This window comes from Bombus vancouverensis, chromosome 6, assembly GCF_051014615.1.
Source record: "Bombus vancouverensis nearcticus chromosome 6, iyBomVanc1_principal, whole genome shotgun sequence".
Classification (NCBI taxonomy): Eukaryota; Metazoa; Arthropoda; class Insecta; order Hymenoptera; family Apidae; genus Bombus; species Bombus vancouverensis.
Window position 1 is genome coordinate 13,942,951 of NC_134916.1, and position 14,628 is coordinate 13,957,578.

General features: G+C 38.0%; 4 protein-coding genes across 5 annotated transcripts in view; 2 read left to right on the forward strand and 2 right to left on the reverse strand.

Moving 5' to 3' along the window:
• LOC117157593 (irregular chiasm C-roughest protein) overlaps positions 1 to 11,037 on the forward strand; it is a 158,679-nt gene extending 147,642 nt beyond the window's left edge. For both annotated transcript variants that reach the window (XM_033335762.2, XM_033335764.2), the window contains exon 13: positions 261 to 11,037. In XM_033335762.2, coding sequence (XP_033191653.1) covers positions 261 to 359 — 99 coding nt within the window. In that variant the 3' untranslated portion in view covers positions 360 to 11,037. The remainder of the gene's footprint in view (positions 1 to 260) is intronic.
• Positions 10,802 to 12,230, reverse strand: LOC117157599 (Phosphatidylinositol glycan anchor biosynthesis class M). The gene has a single exon (XM_033335773.2). The coding sequence runs from the start codon at positions 12,082 to 12,084 to the stop codon at positions 10,933 to 10,935; it is 1,152 nt and encodes a 383-aa protein (XP_033191664.1). The 5' UTR covers positions 12,085 to 12,230; the 3' UTR covers positions 10,802 to 10,932.
• Positions 12,231 to 12,373: 143 nt separating this feature from the next.
• Positions 12,374 to 13,290, reverse strand: LOC117157602 (cx9C motif-containing protein 4). The gene is made up of 4 exons (XM_033335777.2): positions 13,197 to 13,290; positions 12,925 to 13,083; positions 12,696 to 12,832; positions 12,374 to 12,617 (listed from the first exon to the last, which is right to left on the reverse strand). Exons 2-4 carry the CDS (start codon positions 12,980 to 12,982, stop codon positions 12,600 to 12,602), a joined length of 213 nt encoding a protein of 70 aa, XP_033191668.1. The 5' UTR covers positions 12,983 to 13,083; positions 13,197 to 13,290; the 3' UTR covers positions 12,374 to 12,599.
• A 25-nt stretch (positions 13,291 to 13,315) lies between these two features.
• Positions 13,316 to 14,549, forward strand: EMC6 (ER membrane protein complex subunit 6). The gene is made up of 5 exons (XM_033335776.2): positions 13,316 to 13,450; positions 13,762 to 13,922; positions 13,989 to 14,081; positions 14,188 to 14,207; positions 14,327 to 14,549. The coding sequence occupies exons 1-5, from the start codon at positions 13,414 to 13,416 to the stop codon at positions 14,355 to 14,357; spliced, it is 342 nt and encodes a 113-aa protein (XP_033191667.1). The 5' UTR covers positions 13,316 to 13,413; the 3' UTR covers positions 14,358 to 14,549.
• The last annotated feature ends 79 nt before the right edge of the window (positions 14,550 to 14,628 follow it).

Consider the following 14,628-nt stretch of genomic DNA (forward strand, 5'->3'; position numbering starts at 1 on the left):
GAGGCACAGTTACGACATCTCAGGTACATTCCTACGCTCACCTGAACTAGTTCGAGTTTAGATCTTGTTCGAGATAATTGTGCAACCAATTGATTCTAATCGCGCCGATTAAATCAATCTTATTTTTAATGTTACACCGCCCACTCTTATTCAGTGCTATGTGCATTAAGTGCGTTCACCGCAAAGTCCTTATCGATCCAAACGTTACAATTCCTACGAGCTCGATGCTAATTTTCTGTAACCTTTTGATAATCTTCCAGGCACCACTTTCGGCGCACTACATCACGGGCGGCCCAAACGGTGGAGTAGCGACGGTAAAGCGCACCTCGGCGGTAGGGACGTTAGCGACGCACGTATGAGGCCAGGGGGTCTATCCGAACTAGAACCGTCGACGTTCGGACCTAACTAGTACCGCCTTCGAGAACCGTGAAGCCATCGAATGGACTCGGCAGTCGAATACGCTCAGGTCGCACGAAAAGTTTCTCGCAGAAAATTTAGAGCAGAACTACCCTTATCAGAGCCACGATAGCGTCGAATTTGAAGATCGTGATATCGTTCGGCGAGCTTCCACGATCGCACCCGTGCCAGAAGTCGAACGATTGCTCGAAGAAACGAAGTCGAAGGACGAGACGAGGAAATTTCGATTGAAGGGTCGAGCGCAACGAATGGCTGAAAACGGCGAAGCATTGAAGTACATCGAGATAGTGTTACGACAATTACGAAGGGCCAGCCGTGATCATCGACAACTCGTGGAGCAGCGTCATCGGACCGTGCAACCGTTTCCTGCGTCTTCGACGATCGACGAATATCATTTGGATAAGTCGAACGTACAAAGTTTGAGGATTCCACGCGGGCAAAGCGAGGAGAACCGGATTGTCCGTGACATCTCTCGGGACACGATCGAAAGGTTACAAGAAGTTGGAACGAGCGAAGAACCGCAAGAGCTTACCGAGTATCCCGGCGTGAATGTTACGAAGAAACTGTTGGCAAAGAAGAAGACATACGCGAGAGGCATTTACCTACTGGAAACGATGCCCAGGAGGATCCACGAGAGGATGAGCGTGGCGGGCCGGCAGGGTCTACGATACGTTCCTGCTTACGAAGGAATTGACACTACGATTATTCAGTAAATGCGCTACGAGCTGGTGAAACAACGGGCAAACGTGAACGCTTAAGACTGCTTGAGAACATAGAGTCTGGCAAAAAATAGCTCTCGTCAAACTTGTAAGCTATTCGACCGGTATGGGAAGATCGTGAAGGATGCGAGGATAGTTGTAAATTTTGTTGGCCGACTTCGAGAAACGGCAGAAACAAGAATCGAATTAATGGCGAACAACTGTGGTAACGACAATGACCGATCGAGCTTGTCGAGAAGAATTGATTAGCCTTGACTACGCGTGGTACTCCATTTAAGAAGACTGAATCGTGGGATAAGAAGGTTCCTTCATCGACTCGGGAACACAGTGTATTTTTCTCTATCGTCTAATAGAAATAAGATAGTCGACTTTGTACATCGAAGAGACTGGACTAGGATAAACGGGGTTATCGTAAATGTCAAAGAAATACGTGGCTCGACGTGGTTCGATAGAAATCAATTAAAAAAAAGAAAAAACAAAAGAAGAAGAAGAAGAAAGGGAATGATCATCGAAAATGGGTAGTTGGTGGATTAGCGAGAAACGAAGGACGGTGGTTAGGTTCGTAAATCGAAGGAGCTCTTCGGAACGAGAACAGACCACTCGGTATCGACAATCTTTTATTCGCATACTTATAGATCTCGATAAGTATTTAATGTTCATTCGAAACGTAACGAAAAAAAAAAGAAGAAACGAGAATCGAATTTCATCGCGGATCATTGTGGTCGTAGTAGCAGTCTCCTAAACGAGGGAAAACGCCACGAGGTGAACAAGAAAATAATGAACATCGAATAATTGTGCTTCGTACGGATAATTCGCGTTTTGAACATGTGATACGTAGACGGATGTCCAGGTAAGAGTGACGTGTTGAATACGAAGAAATCGTTGGATCGCGTCGTCAACACGGACAGGCATAACGTCTCGGCTGCTACTTCGACGTCACGCTGTGTCTCGCTGCCTTTTTTTATTTGTAGGAAAAAATGTTAGGTCTCGCGCAGTATTCGCAAGTAAGCGCACTAGACGAGGAAAAAGGACACTTCGAACGGATCGTGCTGCTTGTCTGACAAGATTGATCGCGATCTCGTGTCTCCTTCCGGCCTGAGGATTTTCAATCGTGAAAATACGCGCGTTTGGAAAGCGATCGAAGCGTTCCACGGGCCGAACTTTGTAAAATAGATAGCTAAAATGATGATTAGATATATACATATATAAATATATCACCTGTTGTCAATACGAACATAGGGCCTATAGTTTGGTGGCGCTACAAAAGCAAAGCTGTATCGGAATAAGCTCGTTTGTGAATGGAACAGCTTCGTGTAAATAATATTATAACGATATTAACTAATAGACGATCAAGCAGAGGAAACAACGTGTTAGATGTAATTGGTCGTGTATCTCGTTTCGGGAGAAAAAAAATGGAGCGCGACTTAAAATGGAAAAAAGAAGAGAAACTGGCCGAGAATTCTTCGTTCGATTACAATCGTTATTAAGTTATCTTCGTTCTTGTCGAAAATGTTTTCTTGTTCGTTTGCAATGCCTGTAGCTCGTCGAACGAGGATCCAGACTTATTAAGTTCTCCTCGACGACGATCTACAGCCTCGAAATAGAGAATCCTCAAGTTCAAAGAAAAACACGGTAAAAAAACGAAACAAACAGATATATCGCTCATTGACGTCGCGATGCTATGCAGCGAGCATAATACCATTGATTACGATAACGAAACAGGGTAGCCTATCAATTACTAAAACGATTTCGAAAGAAAAAGGCTGCACGCTACGGATTGGCCCCATACTCGCGTGGTGCGTCGGTGATTAAAACAGAATTAGAAAAAAAAGGGAAAAGGAGAAAAGGAAATGTAGAGCTCGAGCAAACGTGTCGGTGACGACGATGGGATTCGAACGAACGATGACGGTGATCGTGGCGCATTCAGAGCTAAAAAAGCGAATGAATATACATTTGTATTGTGAAGAAAATATCTTTATATTCAGACGTATGTAACATAATTTCTGTACATAACTGGAATTATTGCTCACCGTATCTCGTAAGATTTAGTTAGTTTTGTAACTGTGAAAGAGAATGAAAAGATAAAACACTATGTGCATATCGGATACTATGCGGACAGTTTCGCGACGGACAGTTCCCCTCGAAAGTTTTCGACCCTGTCGTCGTAGATCGAAAAAGAGAAAGAAAATCAGTATTCGTAATATAAATACTTCCTTCCTATCGAGAACTCATTCTCGATCCCACGATCGACCGCGATCGTGCGCAGTCCGTCGTCACGAAACGATCAGTTCCTCTGTTCGCGCTCGAATCGTTTCGTCGAGAAGAACGCGGTCAGATCGGAACGAAATTACACAGTGTAGTATTATCGTACTCGTAAGTATCTTTCCTCTCGTAATTCGATCGCCGTGTTCTTCTTGTCGCGAAATCGACCAGCCTCGTCGACGGAGTCTCCCATTTCCGGGCCATGGAACTGTCCACCGGAAGTCCAGATTATTGTACATCAATCATTCTGTACAATATTCATCCTGATGTTACTGTTAACTATTTAAAAGAATGAGAGCGTACGTGGGTGAGTGTTAACGAGTGTAAAAGCAAAAAAGGCGAGAATGACTGTGAGAGAAAGAGAAAGAATTTTGAACTTTTCACATTCAACGCGCGCAAACGAAATACTGTGCGCATGCGCGTGTGCCAGAAGGCCCGGGCGCCGTTTCGCGGCACGCGCGCTTGCGCGTACGATCGCACACACGTCACGTGTAAATGTATAAATGCTTGGTGGAATTCCGGATTGTACAGGTTCAGCGGGGTGAAGGAAGAAACAAAAGACACGAAAAACGTACACGGTGGAAACACTCGTTCGATCCGTGGAAACGAATCCGCGTACATTTACAGACGGCACGAGGCCATGTCAGAAAGAGGAAAAGAGAGAGATCTATACATACAGACACATGATTTCTATTATAAAAATGTAGGTTATAACGAAGTATACTGCGGGAAGTAATTACAATCAATGTACTGGATGGTCCAGGGCAATGTTAAAATTAGAAAAGTTTATGTCGTTTGAACCTTAGGAGTTTGCGCCTTCTTGCCGCAGGGCCATCCTATACGTATTAATTGGTTATCTGTCAATTATTAATTAAATTATATCGATTTCTTCGCCTTTAGTCAAAGAAAGGAACGAGAGCCATCGCGAAGTTTCCTCCACGAACGCGGCCGTGCGATTTCACCATGCGAACTGCATGCGCTCGAGATATCGCGCGCGAATCTCTTCCTGCGAAGCTTCTGTTCGCTTATTCCGGTTTAAGGAAGTTCGCGGGTAAGAGCATGATCGATAACTTCGAATAGTTTATTTTTCTATAGTGCAATCATTTCGTTTCGTGCAATTCCCGACGTCGTTGTTTTCATTGAAAGGTTTATTCTCGCGACGCGCAAACTCGCGCCTCTCGAAAGAATTTCGAAACGTTCGCCGCATCTCGATGAGGAAACTTCGCGCTCGGCTCGGTCACGCTGTGTGTTATAAAGCGCGATATTGTTAGGCAATTTATGACGAGTCCTGTGACGAACGGTTAAGCGTTCTCTAACTGAGCGCGAAAATGGAAAAGAGAATGAGTAGAGAAAGGGATGAAGAAAGGGAAAATATTGCCTAATAGGGTGAACGAGGGAAGTTTTTTCAAATTTGTTGATACATTTCATACTTTACGATTAGGGATTATGGCCTATTACTAACTATTTCGCAAACCTTATCCGGCGATCCGATCGTTTTTACTATTTCACGCGACAGAGTTAAACGAATGGCGATTTAATCAGAATTCCCGATTTTGAGGCGTGAACGAGAGGAAACACAAGAACGAAAAAGGCAACGTTTTAATTCAATGAAATGTGCCATACCGTTTGTTGCGTAAATAACTCCTTGACGCTCTCGGGTTTAAAAGCGAGAACACTTGAACGAACAAAGAAACAGAAATACGAAAAAATACTGTCAACCTCCAAACGAGATATGTGAATTACCGTGCATAGAGCTCGATATCGGGGAGCATGTATTTTAAAAACGATCGAGTCGACCGTCCACGCATTTGTGAAATGGAAAGTGACTTTTTAGAAAATGAACACTTTTTCGCGTGCTATCCATAAAAGCTACGTTAAACACGTTGCATCGATTACTGAGTATAAAGAAAAAAAAAAAAAAAAACGCTATTTCGAATTCGACTGAGCGACATATAGGAGATACGATATATACCCCCATATTTTTCTCGATGTTAAAGCTTTTTTCTCAGAAAGCGTTACGCGGCGTGTAATGCTGCCTGCGAAAAGGAATTCAAGCGAATCGTTGCGAATCTTTAAAAATTAATCGGCGTATCGTTTGTATAATATAGCGGTGAGGATCCGATCGACAGCGATCGTTATCGTACGAGTATCGTAAGGGCGGTAGGAAAGAGGATAAAAGAAGGATGATCGTTCTGAAGCGACGCGAGCACTTCTGATTCAGACCGACCATCCGTTCGATCGAAGACTTGCACTTTGAATTCTCGACGAAACGACGTTTCTTTTGTTTATTGTGTACGATAATCTTCTTGATCGTGTCGTTTGTATGAAATCGAAGGGAGAGTATCGCTAAGTTATCATCCGACAAATCCATTACGTTTTTACAGAAAGAAACTTTTCAACGTACACCGTGTGTAGTAATCTCGACCAATAATTTTTGATACGAACGCGCCAGGAATTTATTCGACTTTTGGTACGTCTCGAACGACAACGCTTGGGAACAACTTAACGAAAACGCACTCTTATCACACTCGTCCCCGGTATGAAAAATCATCTCGTGAAACAATCTCTTCCAGTCAACGTTTCGGTCCACGCGCATCAAAAAACAAACACACCCTCCAACATCGATCCACTTTTACAAATACGATAGACTGTTTTACCGGTACACTAAACAAACGAACAAAACGGGAAAGAAAAGACTGTAAACGACTGCTCGTTGAAACTGCATCGAACGTTAGCGATGCATGATAAATTCGCGTACGAAGAGGTCGGTGCACAAGTCGCGTGACTCGGTTTGGATCAATCTCTCATATAAAATGAGAAAAAGAGAGAGAAAGAAAAGAACACGACAGAATAGCTCGTGGTAATAATTAGGAACGTTCGCGATATCTATCGAAAGATCATGTTACGACAAACACGTTATTACCATTATTTTTCTGTCGTTCGTTGCTTTTTTGCTTTTCCTTCCTCCAGTTTTCAAACGGCAGCTTGGCCTTTCTCGGCCTCTGCTAACGATGTCTGAATCACATTCGTTCGAATCGAATTTTCCTTATACATACAATTAAACCGCGCACAATGGAATTTCAATTACATTACGGAGATGCAACGAAGTTCTTGTAACATTAGACAATTGGCTCGACAAAGAAGCTCGACAAAAATTCCGAACATCTCGTAGGAAAATACGTTTCGAGGCGAAGGCTCGCCTAATGCCCGGCCATAATGGTCGATTACGGTAATAATGCGTGTGCTAATTGCGGGGAACGTTCGGCGAAGTACCGATGGAAAAAGAAACGACACTAGGAAACGGTAACGATGTGTAACACACGAGGTGTAACGCGAGGAGTCGCGTGGCGCAAATGCCACACCGAGGCGAAAAGTAAATTAACCGAACGAAAGGTAACTCGATCTAAAAGAAATACACCGAAACTCGAAGGAAACTCTCGTAACGCGATTAAATGCAAGAACTTTTGTTGCGAACCCGTTACATCCCCGACGCTATCGCGCATCGAATTGGCAAACTTCACAAGCCGAAACCTGCGCCACGAATGAAGTTCGCCGAAATACTATTCCGCTGACTATTCATCCCCCGACTCCTCCCTCCGTATTTGATAACGAGTTATTATCGATCCGTTTACTTACGCGCGTTTAGCGTAACTCGGCGTAGCCACCCAACCGCAACCTTTTTTTAACTCGATCGATTTTTCGAACAAACCGACCGTTTCTATTGAAAGTGAACTGATATTTAATTGTTAAAGAATAGAGGGGAAAACGAAATTATATATATATATAATTATATACCTACGCAACATCGCGTACACACGCCTTGCAGCCGATACTCGGTACGTTGATATTTCATCAGCGAATCGGTCAATATCGATGATCCTTTGACGAAACGAACAGAAGTGCACCAAGTGGACTATAGGATAATTCGAACGAAAGGAGGGTGAATAATAAACATGTGTAAATATTTCGAACACTAGAGATTTGACTATGAACAGCGAATCATACTTTTTAGTGTACATTACTTTGTATCATAATAGCCTAACGAAACAATTTAGCTAGACACTTTTTTGAGATCTCCTTATAAAAAACGAAGGGAAGGAAGAAGAGAGTCGCTGTTTCTGGGGTTTTTGTTTAACGATCGATCATCGATCTTACTATCACGCTGCCTGACAGTGAATTGAATCGCCGCGAACGCGATATGAAAATCAACGACCGGCCATCGTGAATTTCGCAGCTTCGTATTTCGCGATCAAGCGCTCTTTTGTGACAACAGGATACGTCACACGCGGATCTAAAATGCACAAACGAATTGCTATCGCCGCTTTAACGGTTGGACGCATCCCTCTCTACGTTCTAACGGAAACCAGGTCGATTTGTCAGAAACGATACACATTTTTCATCCGCATCAGAAAGAAAGATATATATATATAAAATATAAAAAATATATGCTTCGAAAATCATGAAACTTTGATCCGTATTGGTTCGATCGCAATTCGATCCAAAATTCCTCGCACGTACATACCTGTAGCGCAAAGATTGGGCGCGAAAACGAAACCCACGGGAAAAGACAAAGCATTGTTCGCACAAGATCTTCCGTTAGCGAGAAAGAAATTTTAGTAAAAACAGGGAGAGAAAGAGAGCGAGAGAGAGAGAGAGAGAGAGAAAGAGCGCGCATTTTAGAGTGAAAGGGAGCGAGAGAGTTAAATAAAGATTTTCTTTTCTTGAGAATCGAGGAACGTACCGCGAAGAAACTACCGAGTCTTACTCTTCGATATCGACAGTGTGCCAATGAAAAAAACTTTTTATTCCGAGTTTAGCTAACGTCTGTCGCATTTTCTCATTCCCCTTCGATCACTTCGCGAAACATACACACACGCGCGCGCGCACCATATAACCTTAAGGACATGTAAGTACAAAGGAACAAAGAAAAGAAAATAAGAAGAAGCTTAGAAATTTTCAATGTTTTCCGCGTCGCGACAGTCGATAGGTATTAACGCGTGCCCTTACCACTAGTGTACACCTGGCCGATAAAACTGACATTGAAACTTTCATCATTTCCGTTCAGCCCACTCGCTTCCCCTCACTGCCATAAGTACACTCACCCTTTGATCGAACTTCGTGTTTTCTTTTATTTTCATTTTTGTCTCTTCTAATTTCTTTTTCCTTGCCCGGAGGACTAAATTTTACGAGACGGGACACGTTTCTTTTCTTTCTTGCAACGCGAATAAAAGAAAAGAAACGACAAGACCAAAGAAATGTTTATTTTAATGTTGTGTATATTAATTGAGTTTATGTCGTATAAATTTGATGATGCATTTATTCATGCGTTACACCGAGTGCTTTAATTATTCTTTCTCCTCTTTTTTTAATTATTATTGTTAGCATAAGTACATATTCATATATATATATATATATATATATTGAAGTATGTTTTTTTTAGATAAGTATCCATCGTCTATTATCGTAATCATCGTGATCGATCGGCGCAAAAAATTTCGTACTTGTAAGGTGTACATTTTTGTTTACGCGACTTTTATCATCCATCATTATAACGCAACAACGATTTTTATTATTATTATAATTATTTATAGTTAATTGATTTACATACTAATTATTAAGCAGCCAGTGCCGTTTATTTTATACTTCTCGTAGAGTGTAATGTGTATCACTGCTGTTATCATATTTTATTAAATCTTTGCCATATAACAGCCCTCGTAGTCTCACGTTTTCACCCTTCATTCCATGCAAGACGATCCCATTTCTTGTCTGCAATCGCAACTCTCCTCCCAATATCAATACCTTTTTCACCAAACCCTCTTCGAATCTCCGTGCACCACAGCCACGACAAAGTCTATCTCTGGAGCACGTATTCGTGGACTTTTTACGTTTTATCGTATTTGCTTTAATTTTTTAGCAAAGGACTAACCGAAGGCAAGAAGAGAAAAGAGTAAAAGGAATAAGAAAAAAAAAAAGAAAAGGAAAGAGGGAAAGAAAAGGAAAGAGGGAAAGAAAAGGGAGGAAATAGATACAACGATAATATCGAAGAAATGAAAGTCTTTCGATGCGTGGAAAAGCAAGAAGGAACGAGTGGTCCGGATGCGCTTAAAAGTTGCATCGTTCCATTGTAAAAATACGCGCGTGTTAACCGCCGAGTACGTGCAATATCGAGTGATTTCACGTTTCTCTACGCACGTCTTAAAGCCGCATACATCGAGACATATTGTTGCTTTGCGACCTTGTAAATGCACTTGAGCACGCATATCCTCTAACGAGCGCCGTCTTTCGTACTCTTTTGCTCCCCTCGTGCAGAAATAAGAGTGAGCGACGCTCGGGCTTTATTCGCCAATCCTCTGGGTATAATAAGGAGTATTTCGCGTCACGCAAACCCGGGGTGTTCTCTTCGTTTTCCTTATTCTCTCAGAGATGTAACTTATTCTTCTGTCTAGAATGGTGACAATTGATTTATCGATATAGCGTAAAACTTTAAAACCGAAGTACGTAACTTCTGGACCTTGCAGCCGGTACACGAAATTTACACCGACTATTTAGAGATTCGTGCGTTTGTTCGAGAATCGCTGCAAGGTTTGGAATTATCACTTCTTCTGTTAACTTCCTTGTATTATCGGTGATTTGTGTCCTAGCCGGTGAGACCGACTTCGGGCAGAAATCAACTGTCTGTTCACGTCAAGGGAAATAAAATAGATTATTTCACATAGCACACAGTTCAATAAACTGTAAACGAAAGCAATGAAAGAAAATAATGCTATTTTTATATGTTGCATCGTCTGCCGTGATGACCTATAGTTATACGAACTATACTTGAGTTACTTTTTTCATTTATGATTCATGTATCCATAGGGTCATTTCGTGTCGCACTTCGGATAATTTCTCTTTACGTTCGATGTTTGTCTCTCAACGTGATCGTAAATATATCGCGTTCGAATATTTACTAAAGAAATGCTATTTCTTTCAGTCTGAATCGTGATTTGATCTATGATATTTTGTTATACTTTGTGTAAATGGAATAATTAGTATCGTTTGAATGATGTCGTTAGAAATTGTGAGAAGCATTCTCGTATAATTTGATGAGCAATATCCCCATAATATTAAATATCATCACATTAGCAGCTTAGAAATAAACGACAGAAATATTTCTAAAAATGATCCAAAGGATGCTCTTGCTCACAATTGATCTAGATTACTACATTAAGATTTACTATTATTGTATTATTATTACTATATCTACATTCCTTTTAAGAATCTACCACTATTACTTTACGAAACCATCTGTAAATAAGTATTTTGTATTCCTGCAAGAATAAAATTACGAATCATTAACCACGTATCTAATATTCCTACCACTGTCATTAAACTCGTGATAGTTTCGGATAGGGATTTGGAGATTTTTCGACTTCAATTTTATTCTCTTTTATTTTCACAAAACTTCATTTCACGTTGCACGGATAACATATATTTTTATTACTAATTAATATTTAACTTCGATAATAATAATGTCTTTTTTTTTAATTTCTAATTAGTACTTATAGTACACGATAATGTCGTTCAAAATTTTAACGTTGACAACGAAAAAAAATAAGCTAGCAATCCAAATATACGTAAAAGTATTCAACCCTTGAAATTCCAATAAATAAGCAGCCAATAACCAAAAGCTTTGGCTGAGAACCCAAACAAAACACAAATATAATGATCTACGTAAGGTTAATCCAAAGCGCGGGAGACACAATGGTAAAAGAGACAAATACCAAAAAAAGTATTGTGATGTTAGTACTGGATTATACGTCACCATTACCATGGCTTGTGTGAACATTGCAAATGGCAGGAGAGACTTGCTTGAATATTTATATGACAATAATAGTAGTAGTATCAGTTGTGGCAAGAAAGTGAACATTTTTTTAATTACGTTAGGTAGCTGATTAGCAGATAAATATTGCATGTAAAAATAAACGGAAAAGTTATGTTTGGGATCTTTGCGTATTATATGATAGATGAGACTTTCATAAAGAAATTTATAACCATAGAAATAATAATTTATAGCTGTCACAAAAATTATTAATGATACGCAACTAAGTACCAGTTTTAACTGATTTTTGGTTGGTATGACATAACTTTTATCACGAAGGGAAAGATACATAGGTATACTAAACACTATAGGGTATAATCTAAAATGAATTGACAAAGCATGAAATAAACCTGCTAGAATGAACTTATCTTGCAGATATAAATACAAAGTTAGCATAATTAAAAGGACTGTCACAGTGTCTGCATTCCCTCTGGTTGAAATTACAATTGTAAAAGGGTTATAAAGCCACGTGAAGGCACACATACGTTGTAATTTTTCATTACAATTTTGTAGAGCCACAATTTTTTTTATTAAAATTGTTACCAAAATATCGATAAAGGAAAATAAGATTTTCCCAAAATTTTCATTTACAAAAATATTAGGTGTTAAAATAAGCGCTAACAATGGTGTATAGCGATATGTGTCTCGTTTAAACGGCGATGATCCTTCTACCATATGTCTCGCAGCATCGGTAAATACCTTATAATCTACATCAGTATATGGAACATTAAATGTTTTATCATGAAAATTTGAGTAAAAAACTAAAGTTATTCTAAAAATAAATGCTAATACACAGTGTGCCTTAAATGACAAAAATTCACTCATTTTTAAGAATTTAAATATTCTTCTTAAATAAACAATTCTTTATAGCAAATAAAGTTTTACTTTATAGTTTTGTATTATTTTTTGCAGCAGCTCTCATCAGGCATGTCTTAAATTCCTTAAACTCATTTTCACAGTCCCCCTTTTGCAAATTAGATTTTGCTAATACACATGCAGCATACTTAGCTCCAGATTCATGGCATTGCGCAATGATAATTGGGTACTTTCTAAATCGTTCTTTTGCTTTTTTTACTGCTTCCATCTTCAACTACGTGTTATTATTTACCACATATTAATATCTATTATATCTGTATTTGCTATTTATTCATACATTACTTGTGTTAAAATGTCAAAACATATTTATGTCCCTTTGTTTTTTGGAATTTGCGGTGTTTGTGTCCATTGATATAATGTCGATAAAATAACAGTTACTGATATCGCAGCACACACTCTAATAGTCGTTAATCTTTTATTGTTTTGCAAGCGTACAATTTGGTACTTCTTATCCATAATGAATTTTATTTCTGAGCTTTTCTCTGCAACAAAACGAAATTACAGTAAATTAGTAAAAATTTCCAAAAATAATTATACATGACAAAATTATTTGTACATACATAATCGACTGTATTATGTTCGTATGGTTTGGAAGTATCTATACCATCACAGACTAACGAAATAGCAGAATGTTTTATACAACACTGTCTTAATTCCTCTATAACGTACTCGCACCGTGATGGTTGATAGACGTTGTCTAAAATTGAATAATTAATCAGCACATGTATAATCATAAATACAATCATAAAAATTAGAAATAGAAAATTAAAGCAAAATTACGATACAAACCATTTAAACACTGCTGTAATTTACATGCAAACTTTTTACATGGATCAGCAGTCGACATGCGAACAAATCAGATATCTTTTTAGATATGCAAACGTTTAACGACGTACATCTTATATAATCTGAAGTTACAACTGGATCGATCGTACTAGTATCACAAAGCTAGTGCAAATAAAGGACATTTCAAAACTAAATTTATTGGTTATAAAATGTATAAATTTAACTATTTAATTAAGAACTCAGGAAAGACTAATAATGGCATATTAAATTTTTACCTTCCGCGTGATAAACTTCCAACAGAATGAACAAAAATGATCTAAATAACCCAACGTCACGCGTAACAAAATCTTGATAGCAGGTAGATGGCACTCTAAGCGTACTTTATTATAGCAGCCGACAAACGAACTTTAATGTACACATATACATAGTCATTAACGAATGTGTTAGGTTAAATTATAAAAATCTTTTGCTAATATCAACAGAAATATAACAATGTTGGGAAAAATTAAAACAAAACAGGAGAAAGGAGGTAAATAACAGAGTATCGATTATTCTAAGGCTATTTCAATATTGAATGCATTTTATTAAATATTTGTAACATCTCTCATAGGTTATATTTTTATTTATTAATATTATATATAAATCCAGAAACGTTAAATTGTATAGGAAATAAATCTTGTAAAATAGCTTTTTAAACAACATTGAAATTTATTTACATTTTATTTTCATCTTGTCATTTATTAAATAATTCTGTTTTTTAATTTTTTAAATTATTCAGAAACAATACTACTTTCATATAAAGTAAACTTACTGTCTGGTACTAAATCTTCTTTTTTTCAGAGATTATTGCATATAGTGAGTCAGCTGTTGTAAATAATGCTGCTGTGGTAGAATACTGTAGGATATCAATGGCAGCATTATCAGGAGGCACAGCCGGTTTATTAGGATTAACTGGATTATATGGTTTTGGTTTCTACATTTTTGCTGTATTTGGATTATGGGTAAGAATAATTTTTAAAAATATTATTGTCATGTAATAAACGCTAAATAAAAAATGCTTTTTGTAGGCAATGTTATTGTTAAAAGCTGGAGGTCAATGGAAAAAATATTTTATAAGTAGACGAAATCTTTTAACTAGTGGATTTTTTGGAGGCCTTTTTGTATCCTTTATACATAGTCTTATTAAAAGAAGAAGTTGAAATATTAAATACCTATTAAAACGGGCAAGTATTTTCCTTATTACAACTTATTACAATCATACAACAGACATATGTGCTGTTTTGGACGTATCCTTTTATAAACAATTGAATATTCTTATTCAAATACAAGAATAAATGACATATTTGCCTAACTCATTGCTATGCATCAAATTTATGTTTTTTATATTTTCCTTAATATATATTAGATTCTTATATGGTATGGTACATGTATACTGATTAAAAGGATGTTTAGATTTAAGGGTTTATATTTTTTAACTAAATATGTCGTTAACTAATTAAATATATCACAAACAATTGCCAGTTGCTGGTCAGAGTAATAATATTGTTGATAAAGCACTATGTGATTTATTGTATATGTATGTACATAGAACACTTTCGAAAATACATTTATTCCGTCTGTTCCACCTGCTTGAATTTGTTCATTATTGTAATATTCCTAATGTGTATAATAATTATAAATGCAGTTATTCTGTATTTATTCTTCTGT